The 20,983-nt window shown below is 33.5% G+C and overlaps 3 protein-coding genes across 6 annotated transcripts in view; 2 read left to right on the top strand and 1 right to left on the bottom strand.

Moving 5' to 3' along the window:
* LOC106109763 (rab11 family-interacting protein 4A) overlaps positions 1-13,099 on the top strand; it is a 64,578-nt gene extending 51,479 nt beyond the window's left edge. For 3 of the 4 annotated variants that reach the window (XM_013291367.1, XM_013291366.1, XM_013291364.1), the window contains 6 exons: positions 7,576-7,710; positions 9,600-9,752; positions 10,358-10,643; positions 11,022-11,161; positions 12,377-12,421; positions 12,889-13,099. In XM_013291367.1, coding sequence (XP_013146821.1) covers positions 7,576-7,710; positions 9,600-9,752; positions 10,358-10,643; positions 11,022-11,161; positions 12,377-12,421; positions 12,889-13,026 — 897 coding nt within the window. In that variant the 3' untranslated portion in view covers positions 13,027-13,099. The remainder of the gene's footprint in view (positions 1-7,575; positions 7,711-9,599; positions 9,753-10,357; positions 10,644-11,021; positions 11,162-12,376; positions 12,422-12,888) is intronic. The other variant, XM_013291365.1, reaches the window with a different exon arrangement.
* A 55-nt stretch (positions 13,100-13,154) lies between these two features.
* On the bottom strand, positions 13,155-19,090 carry LOC106109760 (fas-binding factor 1 homolog). Its single transcript, XM_013291360.1, has 11 exons — positions 17,850-19,090; positions 17,446-17,597; positions 17,119-17,300; positions 16,745-17,005; positions 16,155-16,348; positions 15,972-16,078; positions 15,571-15,696; positions 15,349-15,486; positions 15,165-15,274; positions 14,550-15,051; positions 13,155-14,450 (listed from the first exon to the last, which is right to left on the bottom strand). The coding sequence occupies exons 1-11, from the start codon at positions 18,940-18,942 to the stop codon at positions 14,361-14,363; spliced, it is 2,955 nt and encodes a 984-aa protein (XP_013146814.1). The 5' UTR covers positions 18,943-19,090; the 3' UTR covers positions 13,155-14,360.
* A 149-nt stretch (positions 19,091-19,239) lies between these two features.
* Positions 19,240-20,983, top strand: part of LOC106109762 (ubiquitin domain-containing protein UBFD1-like) — a 2,652-nt gene continuing 908 nt past the window's right edge. The window contains exons 1-5 of the mRNA XM_013291363.1: positions 19,240-19,396; positions 19,511-19,941; positions 20,197-20,319; positions 20,404-20,545; positions 20,866-20,912. Coding sequence (XP_013146817.1) covers positions 19,384-19,396; positions 19,511-19,941; positions 20,197-20,319; positions 20,404-20,545; positions 20,866-20,912 — 756 coding nt within the window. The 5' untranslated portion in view covers positions 19,240-19,383. The remainder of the gene's footprint in view (positions 19,397-19,510; positions 19,942-20,196; positions 20,320-20,403; positions 20,546-20,865; positions 20,913-20,983) is intronic.

Raw genomic sequence — 20,983 nt, 5'->3', positions numbered from 1 at the left:
GGTAACAGAATGCATATCGATCGGGCGCACCCGTCGTATTCTTTGACTAATAAATGACAGGATCTAACAATCACGCGCGTTCCCTTTCTATAAAAAAAACTATGTGTTCTAAACTTGCTTGCTTTTGAGATTTTATGTTCCTGTGTGTTCATGAAGAAGTTAACATTAGTTTTATGTACACTTTGTGATCATTACCTCAACCCCTGCGAAGTTGCAACACACGCTTTGCGTTGTCCTTTTCTGTATATTCCAAGTCCGTCGCCCGTGCACTCGTTATCATGCCCCCTAATACCTCGTGAGTGCTGACCTGGCACAACAGGGAGCGATTGTGGCCATTGACCCGACGACTTAGGCTCCATACACACGAAGAATACTAAGTATACCGCAAGTTATATAAAAAAAATTATCACGATAAACTATCGAAATTATTTATTTAAACAAACAATATAAAACTGATGTTAGTTAAATAACAAAGTAAATGGTCGTTTATAGCAAACCTTTAATGTTAATATGGTAGCAAAAAATATGAAATTTCTTTCAACAAAGTTACATGACATGACATTGTCTAATGAAGCGAATAAAACGCACTGCAATTAAACGTGCGTGTTAGCATTGCTTATTGGTTTACAACATTATCAAAATATAGAGTACACGCATCAAAAAAACAGAATCAGTAATAAGGACCTTTGATGTTAAGCCAATGTCCATTTGCTTTGGGAATAATTATAATAATAATTTCATATTTCCTTCTATAAAATAATGTGGTAAAATTATCTCTCTTATATGAGCTTTATAATAAACATCTAATTATTATTTTATTTTCTTTAGGTTAGAAAGAAAATCTTTAGTTTAAGTACTCGTACTTTAACCTTTATGGTTTAACTTATGACTTGATCATTAGTTCATGTATTTGTAACGTTGTTTACTTTGCCATTGCGTCCGTTTTTGTGAACATTCTTATAAATAACCTGCTCATCATGAAATACATTGCGAAAATATTTTCTCATGTCATACGTTCACTGACTGCATCGAAGAATGTTGCGAATATTCCGCTTAGGAGTCATGTATAAAACTGTCAACAAGTCACTAGTCACCTCATTGTTAATACAATCATTCTATTAGAAGCTTAATAAATACATTCTTAATTTCACTTTCTGACATTACAGTTCTCTTCTTACTGATGTTATAATACGAAAGTTTAGGGGATGGATCGATAGATGTCTGTAGCCTAAACTGCTGAACGGATCTCGATAAAATATAAGTTATTTGCTTTTGTTTTTATTAATTCCAAGTGAAGTCATAAAAGAAAGCAATTTAAATTTTACACATAATATGAAACCGGAACATTAGGGATGTGATTAGATATGACTGATCAAATATTACACGGTGACGGACTAGCCTTAATAAAACACGTGTCATCTATAGTATTCCGATCGAAAATAAACAAATAGTGGGACCCACCTCTAAGCACTACCTTTCGGATAAAAAGGAGATTTTCAAAATCGGTCTACTAGGGGTGGAGTTATGCCGTAACACACATTATAAACATATAGACGAATTGAGTACTTCCTTCTTTTGGGAAGTCGGTCAAAAACAAAAGTATTTGTTATCCTCTGGCCCTTGTGATAAATGTGAAGAGTATGTTGTATTACCAAGTATGCGCATTTCAACTTTGCTCATTTGCATATTACCTACTCTAAGTTTGACAAACACTGGAAAGTTGCAAAACCTGAGCCAAGCATGTTTACTATGAGAAGTCACGAGCCTCGGCTATTCAACCTGCCCGATTGTCCTATGATAATCATAGTTATAAACCTTCGTGTATCGCTCCAAGCGGATAGACTCGATCTAGACCATTCGCTGGTCATTTCTATATACGCTTTGTAACTTTCACTTCATAAATCTCAAATAACATTACTCTCAACCTCGTAGCGGTCAAAGTACTATCGAATAAGTTTATATCACTTTGATTTATTTGTATTAACTAATGAAAATAAGATATTCGATAGCAATAACTACATAACTATATTTTATTATATTGTTTTTCTTACAACTAATTTTCAAATGTTCAAATAATTTTACATTCAACGTTGCTAATAATTTCTCTTCATTTGAACTTCCTTAAAATACCGCAAAAGAACCTAATTCTGCTTATAGGATTCATTTACACAAAATACACATCCTGTTCCAATCATATAAATAAAATCATACACAAAAGCCTGTAATAATGAAGTTACCATATCCAAGCTATCATTTTGAAAGAATCTTGAATAGTTATAACTGTAACTAACGAGCGAATATTTATTTGGTGATCCACACGAGATTTAAACGTTGATCTTGGTACGATAAACTGCATGCAGACTTCGACATCCTTGAGAACAAAGCTAGTAGTAGACTAAGATATCCGGGTTTTGATGTGGTCTCTAGAAAATTATACTGACTGACAAAAGCATATCGTTATTCTTTCTTGTTAGTATAGGTAAAAAAGCTAGCGGCCATTTTAATTGACCAAAATATTGAAGTAAATGCTGCCCATAGACAACCATATTATGTAAATACGTTGCCAACTTTAAGTTAAAGTGACGAAGTTCCCTGTTCTACCAAATTGGAGTGTCTCCTAGAGAGGAATATAAAAATAAAAACTCAGATGATGATATAAAAATGATGGCATTTACACTAGAAGTGATAAATCAATAGTATGCTTTTAGTGTATAATATTTGATTAACCTTTGCATATTTACATCATTATTTTTAAACATTGAACACGACGTGTAGACGTGGTAATGATCTTAGTTAGTCGCTAGGAAGATTATTTTCTGCATTTATAACTAACAAAGGTTATCAAATGAGTTTCGTTTTCTAGGTTATCTTCAAGTCGCAATGCAGTACTTTTAATAATAACATAAAAAATAATTATAGCGATATCGTTTTATAAAATTGTTGGTATATATTGTACTAGCTGTTCCCGGAATTGCAGATGCGTTGCCTACCCTTAATTGACGCAGAAGACGCACATAAAGATGATTTTTCCTCATCCTATGCGTCTCTTCCACCGTCAAATCCACGTCTCTTAAGAAAAGGGTGAAAAGGGAAAGGGATGGCGTAATGTGGAAGAAGTGATGAATAGGTTACACAATAATTATAAACCTATAGTTTTAGATCGTTTACAAATGTTCTTGAACGCATTTGTTAAGATATACAGACAGACAATGAAAGATATAATTTATGTTGTTGCCGGTAATACCAACACAAAGGTTTTGCGTAACATTCTACTGAGGTGTACACTATCTTATTATAAGAAACCTTGCAAGTAAGTGTTAAGTACTAGGTAATTTTATTATTCCTGTATTTCAGTGCAGAACAAAACAAGAAACACAAAGATATATGTCTTTTCAACGTATTACGCGAACTTGCAAAACGAGATGACGAAACAGATGTACAAAGTGTCTACAATGTTAAATGACATATTGGGCCCCATTACACTATCTTACTTCTTACTTATATTATCAATGCGAAAGTTTAGATGGATGGATGTTTGTTAGAGTTTGTAGCCTAAACGGCTGAACGGATGGAATTTGGTATATGTAGAGGATAGTCTGGAAGAATACGTAGGCTATTTTTGTATTTTTTTATTCCACGCGGACGTAGTTGCGGCGAAAGCTAGTTTTTATATATATTTTTAAAGATAATAATATAATCTGACAAAAAAATAAAAATACATAAATAGAAGTGTTTTACAACAAGTATTAGCAAAATTTGCAGTTTTTCTATGGTGAAAATATTTTGATATTGATGGAAACGAAATATGGTAGCTGCGTTTAAATTCGCAATTTTGAACTGTGCCAGATTTGTCTAATTCAATCTACCGGAACGCTATTCGAACCGCAAATACTTATTTGATAATATCCATTTTCTGATCACAGATTAGTTTACGGTTACGCTTTTAAATTACTTAAAAATTGATCCAAGTATTATAATATAGAACAAAACATAATAAAGCAAATAAAACTCTGACGCGAATAAGAAAGCTTCAACGTTGTTTTTATATTAAGCGACTAGCTTTCGCCTGTGGCTCCGTACGCGTAGAATAAAAAAAAAGTGAGTAGCATATATGTTTATCGGGACTATCCTCTCCATCTTTACCAAATTTCATCAAAATCCGTTCAGCCGTTTAGGCTACAAACTCTAACAAACATCTATCCTCTAAACTATCGCATTTATAATATTAGTAGGAAGTATGATTATAAGCTACAAAATAATTCATTTAAATCTAACCTAAAAATCAATCCGTAGGTTTGCCACTTCTACGAAAACATATATCTATGTGTATTTAACGCAAACTTCATGAACGGTCCGTGTACAATTTATCTAGATCTTGTTAAAATAACAACGTACTCTCTCATTCACATTTACAAGCCAAATTTCGCATTTCAAGATTTCTCCTAAATTAATTTATTCATTCCGCATATTGTCTTTGGTTTTCAAATGACTTTCGTACGCGTTTAGAGATCGATGTTTTTATTGAGCAAAACATTGTATTGAAGTCATCGATCCGTTACTCGTTTGCTTCCATCTATACCAATTTACTCTTCATATAAAACATGATTGAACAACGTATATTTAGAGTTTCATTCATTCATTATAAAGTCGGCTAAAATTATCAATACCTATGAAACACATATGATATTGTACGTATAAATGCTCGAATCGTTCCCAGAAAATGATTCAGATGTTGGCGAGTAAACTGATTCCCTTCATTGTCCATGCCAAACATTCGGAACACACATTTTAAATGAAATTCGATTGTTCCCTTTAAAACAATAACAAAAAAATACTTGCATCTTTCGAGAATTATAAACAATTTTTTCAGTCACATTTGCGTGGAAACCCTAAAGTGACCAACTTGACATTTTCACCTTTAGTAGTAATTACAAGATTTACCGCATTTAATCCAATTGTAGACTGAGTTTTAAGTTTTACATCAATTTAACGATCGATTCTAAAGCCGCGATTACAAGATGTTAACAATTATACTGAAACTTAACACTAGCACGACATCATTTTTTAATTTACAACAATAACACGTATTTGAGACTTGGCGAAATCATATGTGATAAGATTTGTTACAAAATGTAATCAACAACGAAGAAGAGTTAAAACTTTTCTATTTGCAGGATTTTCAAAGAGTTGATAAATAAAATTAAATATGGGACATTTGGCAACCCATTTATTACAGAAACAAAAATTAACTACAATAGGTTAAGTACTTGTTACTAGTAAACCTGCGTTTACTGTTAAACTTCGGTGTTCCTATAATTATTTTAACAGTTGAAGACAATTAGACCTTTAACAAACATGAGTCACGTTTAAAATCAGTTGTATCCCGTATGTCTTCGCTTCCTGTTTTCGTTATTTGTCATGTGTTACACGTACTGTACACGAAGTATACATTATCTTGGTACTCGTATGACGCGTCTTACATGCCGAGACATTTTTAGAAATGTTCTCAATGTATATTGGCGCCAACTAGATGATTATTTTCTTGTAGAGTTACAAAAATTTACAAAAAAATTAGCAAACGAGCTATAGTCCACTTGGTTATAAACATCTGCTTGAAATTAAAATGCAAAAACGTTGACTTTATCTCTTTTACGGACACAGAAAATTACGTTGAGTACGGGTCTTTCTCCTATCAAAACTGCCTACTCTCTCCATTTTAAATTCTATTAAAAAGACAATGTCGCATTCAATTCCTTTCAGTCTGTTTAATTATACATTTCTGTTGACATTGAAGACAATCGAGTGTTTGTTTAAGAGTAATTGGATATCTCGCTTCCTTGCTTATTTGGTGTCGTCTCTTGAGATATAAAAATATCATACAAAGTTGACCTGAGTTTCCATTGCTGTTATTCTTACTGTATTTTTCTTTAAAATATTAATAATTGGTTACCATGAAACGGTCCATAAAAAGTAATGTCACATTCCTTGTTTAATTAAGCATTACTATGGCAGCTTCATCCAATAGTTCAGTACTTGTCCTTAGTTAATTAAATCTATTTATGGCTCATTGTACTAAGTGTGGTTTCTAGTATTTGCAATCGAACAACGATAATAAATTATTTGATTCTTAACTCTTAAAGATTACTTACGATAAAATTAATCATATTTAAAGCATATTGGAAAAACTATAAGTTTTCCTTGACAGGCTCAGAAAAAGTGTAAAAGACTTACAAATAGTGTCTTAACAAATTCTAAAGATATCAAAGATATTCTAGTTATACAAATACTGAAAATATTAAATCCGTCTTCCGTGGACCGGATTTTATAGAAGCAATCTCTTAAACAATGATAAATATCTAATCCAAATAAGCAATTAAAAACTATTTGCTGTGATCAAACATTAGTTTATATTTGCTATGATACGATGAGCAATAATTGTGAATAGCGGTAAGAACAGATTCTGCTTCATTTTCGCCGAACGACAGAACAAGTCAAGGACGTGGTGGAAATAAGTCTGAATCACAAACGACACAATCATACTGGTTATTTCTATCGGTGAACATGAGGGGATACATCGTAATTTTAACACATATTTATAACTCTGACAAGAATTTGTCTTGGTTATTAATTGAATAAAAAATATCGCTATGGTGATTGTGTAACAAAAATTAGGTACAATTCTTTCAATTTCCCGTTACTTCTGTCTTGTCTTCCTTCGTCTATATAGTCAGTATCCGTCTTTATTTACTTAGAAATTCTGTGGACAAGCGTGTCGAAAACACATAGTTCATTACAATAATTGATGCTTTTAAAATTATCTACAATATAACCTGACTTTTTCGCAAGTTATCCCCTTACGAAGCCATCCGGTCATTACAGTCGTTGCATAAGTTCTTAATGTAGATAGAACAAAATTCAGATTAGATTCAGCCGGAAGGTTGATTTAATACATTTATAATTTGAGCAAAAAAGGCATTAGCTTGCTTCCAGTCGAGTCGCTGTCTAGCAAGAAAATTGTTTATAGTTTTTTGTTTAGTTCTCGGACAAGTTTTATCAGCTGTGGGGACCGGTCTGTGGCTGGTGTATGCACTTTCATCTACATGCCAAAGGCATAACTATGTAGCGTGCCTGTGATCCATTTAACATAGAGATAAGGGTTAACTAATTATAATATAAGAGGAAATTACAACTTAATTATCATATTTATCGTCGATAAAGTTCTTTTCATTACTAATTATAAGCGTTAATGGATATTGCATGCTAAATAATAGCTATCTACCTTTTTTGTTGTAGAATTTTATAGAGTAATTCGTAGTTTCAGAGTTTCAACGATAATACAAAAAAAAATAATGTAGTTGTTTAAAACTGTCATTATAGTCAAGAAGGTACACTAGTAAATAACCTTGGTTTTTAACGATAAGCCTTTCTGTTGCACAGGTGTTTACAACGATCAAGTCTTACTTAACCTCTAGACAAAACGTCTTGTTCGATTTAAAACAGAGATATTCAATTAAATTGTCGAATTAATTACTACGTGTGGACCCTTAATATATTAATTTGTCTGTCTGTCCGTAGGTACAACTGCTGCAGCAGCAAGTGACGTCGCTGGCCGACACGCAGAGCACTGCCGACGACCGCTACGCGCGCGTCAAGGCGGACAAAGCCGTGCTGCAGGCCAGGGTACATATGCTGGAGGAACAGTTCAGAGAGGTATGTACAATACACATTGAACGGAGTGAATACCGAAATACCGACCATCACACAGACAATCTGATGAATGAATGACATTAAACTTAAAGTCAACAATACCTTTAAATATTTCTCATATTATGATACAAGGGGATTTAGTAAAGGACAGATTTTAATGCAAGTTGTCAGAAATTCTGGAAAAAAAATTAATATTGGCAATAGAACGTTCAGTTTTTGTCTTCTGTCTTTTATTAGTATAGGTTTTAAATGTAAACAGCAATTCGCAATGACCTCATTCCAACTTTAGACTGCGGGCGTAGAGCAAACGATCTAACCTCCAGTAGTTTAAATAGGGCAATAAACAGGCTTGTTATAGTTGTTTGATGCCGTTCTCTACATTGCTTGTACAACGCAGGTTTGAATCAATACTAAAAATAATCAATATTCTACTACAGTATTTGATGAAATAAAAGGATAAAGTAAACAAATAAACTAAATCACGTCGCACAGGCTAAAAGAAAATAATCGTTATCGATTTATTTAATTTAGATGTTACAAGGCTGAGTAATTAAATGCAAATCATATCTTATCTATCATAATTGATTCTAATTAGATATTTCTAGGACTTCGATAACAGCTACGTGCTACAAAAAAATCTCAATGCTGTTTAGAAGTTACCTAAAGACTGAGTAATTATAAATTTCGCTGTATAACCTATGGGAGGTCGTTGTTAATTGTATAAAATTTCCCACGCTGAATGATCCGATATTGTCGATACAGAAGTGCACGTCGTGTGACCGATCGCGGTGTCGATTGAACGGAGTGAATGACCAGCGACAGTCTGACAGCCGGTCGCGCTTGAGACACTCACTGAATGATAAATACACTGCACGGGGAAAATGCTATTATTTAATTTAAATCGTTGTAAAATAACCGAAAACTATATTATCTTAAAACCGAACTTAATATTAGACACGATTCAGTGTTTAATTTATCAAAAAACACTTGTATTCCTAAAATTTTGCTTTATACTGGTCCTGTACAGCTAAACAATTGTTATGAAATGTTAATTATTCAGTTCTTCATTCAATATGATGAATGATTTCCAATCGAAAACACTTCGGAAGCAAACAGAAAACAAATTCATATCTTACCGGAATCGAAGTTAACTGCGCGATTGTAATCAATCGTTTTCCGTTCATTTAGTATTTAGTAACTTAAATCATTGAACGATTTATGTATGATGGTGAAAGCTAAACGATACTTATTCTAAGTTATTGCACATTTATGTTAAAAAAATTGTATACAAAACTAAAAAAAAAGCTAATATGATTTACTCCTAATCTTTATCACAACCTTCTTAAGCTTATATTAGTGTTATTTAATAATTGAAGTCATTTATTAAATAAGGACAAAAACCATACATTTTTTAGTAGTGTAGTTTTTTAAAAGCTTTAAAATAAAGCACGCAGTGAAGTTATGTGTTAGTATCGTGGCGTAGCAACGAGGGGGCTTTGCATGCAACCCCTGTTTCCGGTCATTAAGTTTGATAACAACAAAGCCAAGGCTAGACGGCTTCAAAGCTAAATTATAGCTTTGTTTTCTGTTGACTATTGTTAGACCTTGTTCGCAACCTTCGTTTAAAAAAAAATGCTAATTTCTCTCCTATTAATTTAATATTCACAACAGTGGGTTAATCATAGAATACAGACTAATGCATAACTAAAAAATACTATTCCAGCCAGTATTTTATAGTAGAACTATAGATTATGTTTGAAGCCGACAACGTGTGCTTACGTGTAACAAACTTCATCCAATAAATTCATTGATTATAAAAGCGAACTTGGGTTCCCTTAACCCTCGTATCCCCAAACATAATATACCATTTGAAACATATCCTTGTTTACCAGATGGAGAGTCGCTGCGAGGAGCGTATAGCAGAAGAACAGAGACGTCATAGAGAAGCTATCGCTCGAGTAGAGAGGGATAGAGACGCGCAACTCGCGGCATTAGCTGACCGACTCGCGGCCGCCGAGAATGAGGCATCCGATCTCAAGCAAGAGGTAACATGGATAAGATCTTACTGCAGTTTCCATTGCTGAAACATGTTTTAAACTTATCTGTCTTCTTGGAATAACAGAGCGCATAACATAAACGTTGTTATAAGTTTATCTTCCTACCGTTCATATTTTAAGTAAAACATTGAACATGTAATAATCACGGATGTAGAAGCGATACATTAAGCTTAAATAACCAGGTCACAATTATTAGTGAGCGTTCATATAATGAACTTTCGTCTGCACCTGAAGTCATTCTTTCTTTTTTTGTTTCATTAAATAATCTACTTTCCAATGCAATAAACCCGTTAAATAAATTACGTAAGTAATCGATTCCGATATTAATGCATAGCTGGTTAAAAAGTTCTCACAGCCGTTACATGGCATTCCAATTCATAAATGAGACCCGCATTACAATGTTTCTCATAATTAAAATCGCACCTTTATTTAACCATTAAACGCACCTTTTTATTAGTCAGTATAAACATAAACCAAAAGCCCAATACATAATGGTTTACTTAATAAAAGCCATTACGTTCAATGGCCTTTCGTACCATTGACCGGTTCATTTTAATTGAGATCAGTCTGAGCTACAAGTTTCAATAATACAGGTGGGCCGTCTACGTGGAGTAGCAGAAACTCTGCGAGCTAACAGCGAGATAGCAACAAGAGCACAGCGTGAAGCCCAAGAGGCGGTTGGGGAGTTAACAGCGGCGTTGGCGTCCGCACGTGAGGCGGAGCGGCGCGAGCGGGCGGCGTGCGCTGCGCTGCGGGCACAGCTCGCCGCCGCGCAGAGGGACCTGGACGCCCGCGACACCGCGCCCCCGCCACCAGACCCTGATCCCAGGCTGGATGAACTCAGGGAGGAGCTTGTGTTATTACGCAACCAGAACAGATGTAAGTTACGGCCAAAAAAACAAAGCATTGCTCAGTTTTACAATTCCGTTGGTTTACATTTAACCGATCTAAAAATCCTTATAGCAGTGGAAAACATGATCAAACCTATTATTCACATGGCGATAGAATATTTATGCCTGTGTAATCTTGTCAAATAAAGTAATTAAAATAATACTTGGACCCAAATGTTAATTAATTTCATCATTATCGTCACTGCCTATGAAAAAAAGAGGCTTTTACATTTTTGATTCGTTAGCACTAAGCATATCTTTTTAATTATTTTAATAATAATTATTTTTATTGTATTAATAATAATTATTTCTTTCATTGACTGAAAACCGCCAAAATAAAAACAGTAAGGTAATATATCGGTTGCAGCGCTATGCGAGGCGCAGGAGGAGCTGCAGGCGCAGCTGCTGACGCGCGGCGTGGAGGCGGGCCGCAGCCTGCTGCACGCCAGCTCGCCGCTGCTGGAGCACTCGCTCGCGCACGAGCTCTCGCAGATGTCAGACCACGAGGTAACCACACACACCATACAATCACACAGTCGTCACAGACAAGCCATTGAAGGTCTTTGAATGGAAGTTATTCTCTTATAACTGTCATCTTCGTTATTGTTGCGAATTACTGCTAATCTTACTCATATAAATGCGAAGTTTGAATGGATGGATGTTTGTTAAAATTTGTAGCTATTTATACTTAACAGATCTTTATGAAATTTAACGTATAGATGTAGATGATAGGCTGGAAGAACGCATGAGCTACTTACTTTTGTTTTGTTTCTTTTTTAATTCCACGCGGACGGACTTGCGGGCGAAAGCTAGTTTTTTCATAAAAAAATCATAAAAAGTCGTTAATTTATTTTTACTAGATGAAATTTGAGTATAGGTTGCTATAAATACATACATAATTAGGTTATTTAATTGTCTTTGTATGTATGTTTACACGGAGAACTTAGTTATGAGTGTGGAAGGGTACACCGGTAGAGGTAGACATAGAAAGAGATGGATTGCGTGAAAGGTGACATGATCAAAAACGGAGTGATGACGTATGATACAGTTATGTGGAGGACAAAAACCTTTTGCGCCGACCCTACGGGAGTAGGATGAGGAGAAGGATGACTATGAATTGTCTTTGTATGATTGTCAAAATTACTAATTTAATTTGGTCCTCTAAATGTTGACAGATTGATTTTTTATAAGTTTTCTGTTTAGTGTTATTATTTATGCCATTGAATGATGGTAAATTTGTGACTCCGTTTTTTGTTATAATTTGAACTAATGATGACAATGTTTGAAACAATGTGTTTCCTATTGTGATGCGGGTTTTTGTTTAACAATCACATATCCAAACAAAGACTCGTAATTCACAATGTCACGGATTTTTTTATATCCATTCATACCACATCTATGATGCTTATTTTATATTTTCAGTTCTAAAAACATAATTTTCACTACTACTTGGTAGTTATTTAAGTCGTAAAACTAAAGCAAACAAATGACAAAAGAAAATTGATTTTTAGTGTCATTTACAAAACTAATGAAACATTATTTCCATTAATTCTGCTTTAATTTTATTGTCGTTTTACATATTGGGGAAAAATTCATTTGTGAATGAAAATATACCTTCCCATCTCTCAACTGCTCGAAAATAACAAGTCATGCCGCTTCGCTTGACAATGCCTCGATGTAAAACATTCGCAACATAATGATATATTTATATATGCGTTTCAGCCCGTTGGTAGCACGCAAACTGAACTCGGCATAGAGTTGGAAAAGGTACGCATACAAACAACTAACTGTGCATGTCTTTGTACATAGCTCTTCTATTGCATGCTATTTTGATATCTTCGAATTCGTATCGCAAATGCTATTTTGTACCTTTTTCACACTTTATCGCTTGCTTGCTAAATCACATATGCGAAATGCACTACAGCATAAATCTTTTTCATACATTTTCACTTTCACCATTTATAACTTTTAAGGTTAGTTGTTTTGTTTGATTACTAATAAGTCCTATTTAACAATTAAAACGAATAGAATGAAAAGATATATATGTGTGTTAAAGTAATAAAATAAAACAATTTAATAATAAAAAAAATATTTAGTAAAGTTTGGATTTTCCCGCTTTTAGTTTTGACTGTCACGTGACTTCCCTAAACTGTCAAAGCAGGCAAAGACTATCTATAGTATAAAAAGTTGAAATCTTAAAATAAAAATCCTAATCAATACTTCTTTAATTTCAGTTACAAAAAGCTTTAAAGGAACAACAAGACGTGAACGTCCAACTGAGAGCCTACATCGACGGTATTCTGCTTTCCATCGTCGAGAACTACCCACAATTACTAGAAGTGAAATATCAGAAACCAGAAGAAAAATCATAACAATATAAATATTAAATCCCAACTTTTATTATCTATATTTGAATTAGACGTTTTATAATCTATAGACCTAATATTACTGTGATAAATTTAAAAAATAAACTATCAGTTTCGCGGGTTACTATATTTGATTTTTTTTTTAATTCTGTATAATTGAATTCAATTTATTCCAATTTAATAGTTACAAATTTGGTTAATTCGTCATTTTTAAATGTAAATAGAATCCAGCATTGTATTCAATAAAATAATATATAATAAAGTATATAATTACTAAGTGCCTAACCAGAATAAAGGCAACAGATAGATAAAAACATTTACAATAGAACCAAATGTAAATATTGTTTTAAGTATATTGTTTGTATAGACACAATAAATATTAATTCTGTTCCTCATTATCTCAAATTTTATATGTTTAAAAATATTTGGCTGTTAAAGAGATTGTATAGTAATTGGCAGATGAAATTGTGTACTAAATTTTTTCATAGTAATAGCAATTGCTAAAGCCCTATTTTCTTTCATAAAATATTTTTATGGGCATTTTGACCATATGAGTTTTTAAACTTAAACAAAATATGTATGTTGCCCCCTATTTATATTAAAAAAATTACATAGACTTTTTAAACTGTGCAATATCAATCTGTCATGGAATATGAAATATATACAAGATCTGAACAAATTAAAAATATAAATAAATGTATTATAAGGCCAGGCCGTCCATAAACTTTTATAGCTACTTAAAGCAATTTTAATAAAAGACTGGGAGCGTATGCCTGGGGGTCCTTTAGATAAGATTGCTATTTTAATATATTGTAAATGATAATAATAATTTATATGAAGCCATTATATCGTATATTCAAAAGTTATGTTGAATATCTCATAATGTTATCTGTTCATTATACCTTGATATATTGCGTAAATCAAAAAACATTTAATTACATTTAGAATTTAGAGTCCCACAAAAATAGGTAAACCATTTTATTTTTTAATCTATAGTGGCAAATTAATTTTGACAGCCGATGTCATTGTCAAAACATTTGACGTCCATAGAACATTTTTATTTTCTTTTTTACATCACATGTCAAGGTATAATGAACGAAATCTAGATGCGTATGTTATAGTACCTTTTAAATAATTTTATTAATATAAAAGAGATTGTGTAATATTTTTTACGTCGAAATATTTATGAAGTAAGTTAGCATGTATTCACAATTTAGCATTTCCGTTACGTCGACGCGACTGCGGTCAATATTAATCCTAACAAACGTCGAATGTGAATTAAATGAATGAGTATAATACTTTTAAAATTCAGTCTTTTATTTTACAAAATCCTTACAAATTTAATTATTCGTTGTACCTTTGCCACCTAAATTGTGTATCACCTTCTGTACGTCTAGACGTAACATCATAAACTTTGGATCCATGTAATCCTGGAAAAAAATAATTAGTATTTTACATTAACCTACAGTTTTTATTTGCAGTATCTGCAAACTAGATTTATCCATTAAAAATTATATACTAAAGTTTACCTTAAAAGCTCCAGCCTCAGATGGCACAGTATCTGTATGACTATCAACATGCTCCCTTACATCCGGCCTTTGTTCAATTACACTGTCATGTTTCAAAGCGAACGACCTTCCCATGAGATGAGCCATTTCCTGCTCTATTGCGCTAAACGCATGGCTCATATTCGCTTCTCCGTAATCTCTAGACGCGGGCGCATCGTAACTTCTAGAAAACGCTGCATCGAAGTTATATTGCGGTGTTCTCGGAATAGAACGACATAGAGAACATTGCTGTCTACCCTCCATTTGCTTCCAATCGTTGTGAAGATTTATCCTTTCACGGGATAATGCGATCTTTTCTTTAGCTATCTGCTTTTCTCTTGAATTTAGAGATACTAAATGTTCTTGCAGTTTGTGCATCCTTTCTTCAAAGATTCTCTGTTGCTTTTCGGCTTCCGAATACTTTTTCTCGGCCTGTGATTGTTTCTCTAACGCTGCTTTCGAGAGTACATCGAAATCCTTACCCCTAAAAACCGTTTTTATAAGTATACTAATAAAGGGCATTTACATCCAGTTTCCTTAAAATACCTGCAACTTTATGGTAGCCTTTTTAAAATATTCTCTATAAAGTAGACTTACTTTGCCAGTATTCGTTGCTCCTCCATATGTAAGTCTTGCTTTTCTCTCGCAAGTTTGCACCTCTCCTCAGACATTTTTTCCATCTGCGCTTCAAGCTCGGCCTTTGTCTTCTAGAATTAGTATTAAAAGTTAACAATAGAATACTTTATACCTTCATTTTTAGTAAATGTAAACACTCTATTACCTCTAACTCCATTCTTAAACTCTGTACAGTTGCTTTTTCTTTCGCTACAAGAGAACTGTCTTTAAGTAGTTTTGATTTTTCTTCTTCTATTCTCGAAATTTTATCATTGTGTTCTTTTTGAATTTCCTCCTTTAACATCTATAGAATATCAAATATTTAAATACATGACAGAACATCAGATTTTTTTACAACATTTTAATTTCATAAAATAATTAAATCTACCTTTACTTCTTCGTCCTGTTTCTTCAGTACGTTTTTAGCAAATTCTGTTTGTTTACTAAAAGTAGCTTTTTCGAATTCAAATTCCATTTTCTTCTGTTTCAATATTGCTGTATCTTCTTCGATCGTCTGTAATTTTTAGAATATATCTAGGCTTACAACTTAATTTACAATATGTTTCAACTAAGAATATGCAAGTCTACAGTTTTCAACAAAAATTATTTACGCAACTAATTCAGATATCATATCAAAAAACTAATGTTTTTAACCAAGTTTTAGCCTCGTTTTATTTGTCTGTGTCTATAACTTCGGAATTAGACGGTTTGGCCACATTCTTATTTCAAACACATTGTACTATATTTATTTGGTTAGCTTTTCTGTTTTTGAATAAAATCGAATGTTACCGCAGTCATTTGCTTTATCCTCACTTCCAGCGTATGGATCATATCTTTGGTTTCACTCTTCTCCTTCTCAAAGTATTCTCTCTCCTTCTTCAATTGTTGTATCATATCTAAAATCGAGGACTAGCAGGATTAAAACAGCGACTAAATTAGTAAAAATAAACATTATTTAGTGACGGACTCTACCATTTATTTGTGTTTCTCTAACTTGAAGACTTCTTTCTACCTCAGTTTGTGTTTTGTCAGTTAACGTTGACACTTTGTCAACTAACTGGTCACATTTTATTTTATTATCTCTAAAATCTGCCAACAGTTCTTGTATATCAGTTGAGAATCCCGCCGAGTCTCGCATTAAAACTTGTTCCTGTTTTACAGCGTTTCTATACAGAAGAAAGATTTAAATAATATAAATAAACCAGTTAAATAGTGTAGGTCTTCAAGCAGTGGAAACTCAAAAAAACAAAATTTTTATTTCCATTGATTCCACAACTTTGTACTTACAAACTACTAGCCGTTTCTAGCAACTCCGTCCGTGCGGAATTAAAAAAAAAAACAAAAGTGTGTAGCCTATCTGTTCTTCCAGCCTATTATCTACATCTATACCAAATTTAATCGAAATTCGTTCAGTCGTTTTGGCTACAAACTCTAACAAACATCCATCCATCTAAACTTGCGCATTTAAAATGTTAGTATAAAGTATGATAACTGAAGATTTTAATTTTTGACCAACCACAAAAACAAAATCCTCCGAATAAAAGGATAGATTAGAATCTTACTTAATATTCTCCATCAAAGCAGTGTGATGTTCTTGCAGTACTTTCACATTCTCAATGTGCTGTTGCCTCAACATCTCTTTTTCATCATTATGTCGTCCAATAATTGATGCCATGTTCTCTTCTGTCCACTTCTTATACAGTCCGTGATGCTCCTCCAGCCAGTTTATCTTCTCCGTGTAAAAGTTCACCACTTTCTCACTTTCTTCTTTCATCCTTTCTTCCGTTTGACTAAGTGAGAATTCTAAAAAAGCCAGCTGTTTCCTAGGCAAATAAAATTAAGCGCCTGTCAAAATAATTCAGCGCACAGGTGAAAAAATGTGCATACTGTAATAACTTCGGTGTTAAATGTACGTTCATAAAAATACATGTTTTACCTGTAAGACGTTTCCATTAAGTCTACTTCTTTGTCGTGATTATCTTGTAGTGACTGTATTAGTTGCAATAATTGTTTCTTTTCTTTGCTGCGTGGACTTTCACTATTTTCCTTTGAAACATTTTCATAACCGTCACCGATCATATCGCCATCTTGTTCTGTTTCATTGGAGTCTAAAAGGGCCTACAACGATAAAGCAGTCTATCAGCCGTCTCTTAGTAAGAACATAAAGGACTTGAATGTTCTAAAAAACTTCTATACATTTTTGAGAACTTCCAGGTAGCCTTGACCGAGTGATCTACCCCCAATTCACATTATTAATACTAACCTTTATTCGTTGTGCAATTCGATCTTGGTGTGCATTTATAATAGCTTGCATCTGTAGTCTATGGTCGGCTTGTTTCTGCAGCATGGCATCCAGCTGCGTGTGTTGCGCCGCGGCGGCCTCGCGGTGCACTCGCTGTGCCTCCTTCTGCTTAACTTTAATATTTCTATTTAAATACACAAAATAAAAATATTTCGTGACATCAAAATAAACGACGAAAGACAGCGTCCAAAATCTAAGCTGCTCAACAGCAACCTTAAAGGCGTATTATTCGCATTGCAGTCTATCTCATCAACATCAAAGGTCGAGTCCCTTGCCTCATTTTACTCCCAATGTGCTCACTAATACGAAACTTTTACCATATCTCTAACTACGCGCTGTTTTTAGTTAAAACAATATTAACTTACGTTGCATTGCGGCAAGTTTTTCATCTTGTGCTTTCAATTGCAGCGCCACCATTAACTGTGCCTCCTGCTGCTGCAAAAACACCGCTGCGCTCTGCGACGCGACGTCATTCTCATTTTGCACCTCTATGTTAGGAAATGTGATCGCAGTTTTTTCTAAATTACCATTAACATTTAATGTATCGGAATCTGACGGTTCTTTTAGCCCAATCGATTCCTTATTCTGGTTTGTTGCAGGCTTATTTACATCAGGCTCTTTGTCCACATCTTTTTTGGGTTCCGTTTTATTGCGTTTTTCCATTGTTGTCTTCTTTACATTACTGCTACCACCTAACCATGAAGGCATATCAGGATTATCCATTTCCGTTTCCTCATTTTCCTCCTGAAATAAACCCAGCCAATCTTCACTTGCTTTTGTTTTCTTTTGGACGTTTTCATTTGAAGATACTGGTAAAGGTTGTTTGCTTTGTTTCTTTGAAGATAATGTTTCCTTGGAATCATTTTTACTTAAAATGTTATCTAAGTTATATTGTTGGGTTTTTAAAGACGCAGGTTTTGTGACTTGACTAGGTTCTTTTGAAGGCTTCCCTAAAATATCATCTAATATAGATTGTGATCCCTTTCGTTTGTCTGTTTGTTCTGTGTTAGTTTTTGTCGATCCAAGGATATCATCTAAAATATCAATTTTCTCATTACTTGTCCCAATTTTAGATTTAACGGGAGATTTTTTTGTATCTTTAACTTCATACAAGTCTTTCGAAATGGACAAATCGCTTCTCTTTAATTCAGTGTTAGCTGACAATTTAAATGAAGTTGAAGGCTTTAGCTGCTGGTTGTCGGGTTTATTTTTCTCAGAAAACTCTGTTTTCGTAGAAACCTTGACATTCTCAGAAACTTCAGTCTTTTTCTTTGGTACGATGTCACTATGTTTAGGCTTGGTAGTGTCATCTAAATCAAATAAAGCACTTTTTTTTTCTACTGCAGTGATGTTCTTTTTAACTGGTTTCTTTTTACCTAGTATATCGTCATCAAAAAAACTATCATCACTCCCATCACTTAAAATCCCAGCAAGCGGATCATCTACGTTAAAACTCATGATCACAAGTAATATATTTAACACGTGTATTTTTTCGATGCAATAAAATAGAAACCATATGGAAATAATCAAAAATAATTATTGTTTTTCACTTGTTACCTTGGAAACGGGACTAATCAAACGTGGTGATAATATCAGCAATGAAGGTAACAAAAATTGAGTAAGGTCTAGTATTTTTTTCGTTTTCCACGCTATTTAATAAAAATAATACAAAAACAGCATTGCTTAAAGTTTTATTCAGAAAATGTGTTATTTGTCGAAAGATTCGTTCAATAATATATACATTTCCGAACGCACCGGCTACCGGTGACGATTGAGGATTGACAAAAAATTTGTTGCTTCACGTCAGCCACTGTATTTTTAATATTTTTTTCAAAACAACGGCATTTTATATTGGTCTTTACTTATTTATTACATAGAAAAAAATTATCGAATGAAAATATGGATTATATAGGTGAGTTGTCATATTAATCGTCGAAAATCTTTGTTAGCGCACCCTTTTTGACATCTTTGTGGTATACCTAGGTCTTTTGTTCTAGAATTATGCTAACTCACGATTCATTTTTAGCTTCAGGAAAAGGTGACACAACAGAAAATTGCGATCCAAACTTAATATCAAATGGAAATACTAAGACTGCTTTAGACAAACAAATTGCAGATAATGATAAAGACCCCGCGGAAGCCCCCGCAGAGAGCGCGGCCTGCAGCTCGGAATCGATTGAAGATTCTGTTTGTGAAATTCCTGAACAAGTCGAATTTACAATAGTTTTTAATAAAGTCAAACACGACATAACATTTGCTTACGATGCGACTGTGTTAGAGCTAAAGGCTCACTTGGAGAGAATATGCGGAGTGCCGCAATCAGCACAGAAACTAATAATCAAAGGCATGGCCCGGGATACCATGACACTCAGGAAAGCTGGAGTAGTCAAAGGTGGGAAAGTGATGCTGGTCGGCTCTAAAATGGATGATATTTTGGCTGTGAAGAGTGCACCAAAGGTAAGTAAACAATTGCATATTTCTTTACATCAAGTCTTAGTAATTTTTCCTTTAAAAATCTATGATATAAAGGGAATGTCTTTCATCTTTATACTATTACAACAACAAAAAAATTGATGATTAAGGGTGATGTTATAACCAGTATTAATTAATTTCATGTTTTTTTAGGATAATAGTTGAGACACATAGATTACAAAGCAGATTCCCATTGTAAACAACTATTGCATCAACTATAATGTTTCAGTAACATTTCAGGATGTAGATGAGAAATCAAGTAGTCAGTCAAGTAAGGAACCACTTTGTATGCAGAAGAATCATAGAAAAGTCCTTGATAAAGGCATTCCACCAGATGTTATGCCTGGAATAAAAGGAGTTAAGGTAATAACATACAATAGCAAAAATTACCTAACAAATTTTTGTGTTAAAAATCAAAAGCAACATGTTCTAATATTCATTTTACAGGAACCATTGCCTCCTATCCCACTCAGTGGTATGTTAAATAAACATGGGGGTAAAGTGAGGCTAACATTCAAACCTGAACAGGACCAACTTTGGGTTGGTACAAAAGAACGAACTGAAAAACTTGCCATGACATCTATTAAAAGTAAGTGTTCTTTGTTCAACTACTAGCTGTCTGCGTGAAAATAAAAAAAAAAGTGAGTAGCCTATCTGTTCTTCTAGACTATCCTCTACATCTATGGCAAATTACATTGAGATCCGTTCAGCCATTTAGGTAATAAACATCCATCCATCCATCTAAACTTTCGCATTTATAATATAAGTAAGAAGTAAGATAAGAATTGCATATTCAATATTCTACACATATCTCAAGTTGAATTCTTATTCTCTATCAATATTTTATCTGCAAAATGTCTACTCCATAAATAGATTGATGTTTACTTAATCTTTGAAATGTTGTTTTAGGTATAACTTCAGAACCCATCAAAGAACATGAAGAATACCACATTATGGTAGGTAATTTATTGAGTTATTGAAAAGTTTTCTTTTTCAGAATAATAATTCATCAACATATTGTTTTTTT

This window comes from Papilio polytes, unplaced genomic scaffold (genome assembly GCF_000836215.1).
Source record: "Papilio polytes unplaced genomic scaffold, Ppol_1.0 DF821067.1, whole genome shotgun sequence".
In the NCBI taxonomy this organism is placed as follows: Eukaryota; Metazoa; Arthropoda; class Insecta; order Lepidoptera; family Papilionidae; genus Papilio; species Papilio polytes.
Note: the sequence above shows the minus strand (reverse complement) of the source record. Positions and strands in the feature narration are given on the sequence as shown.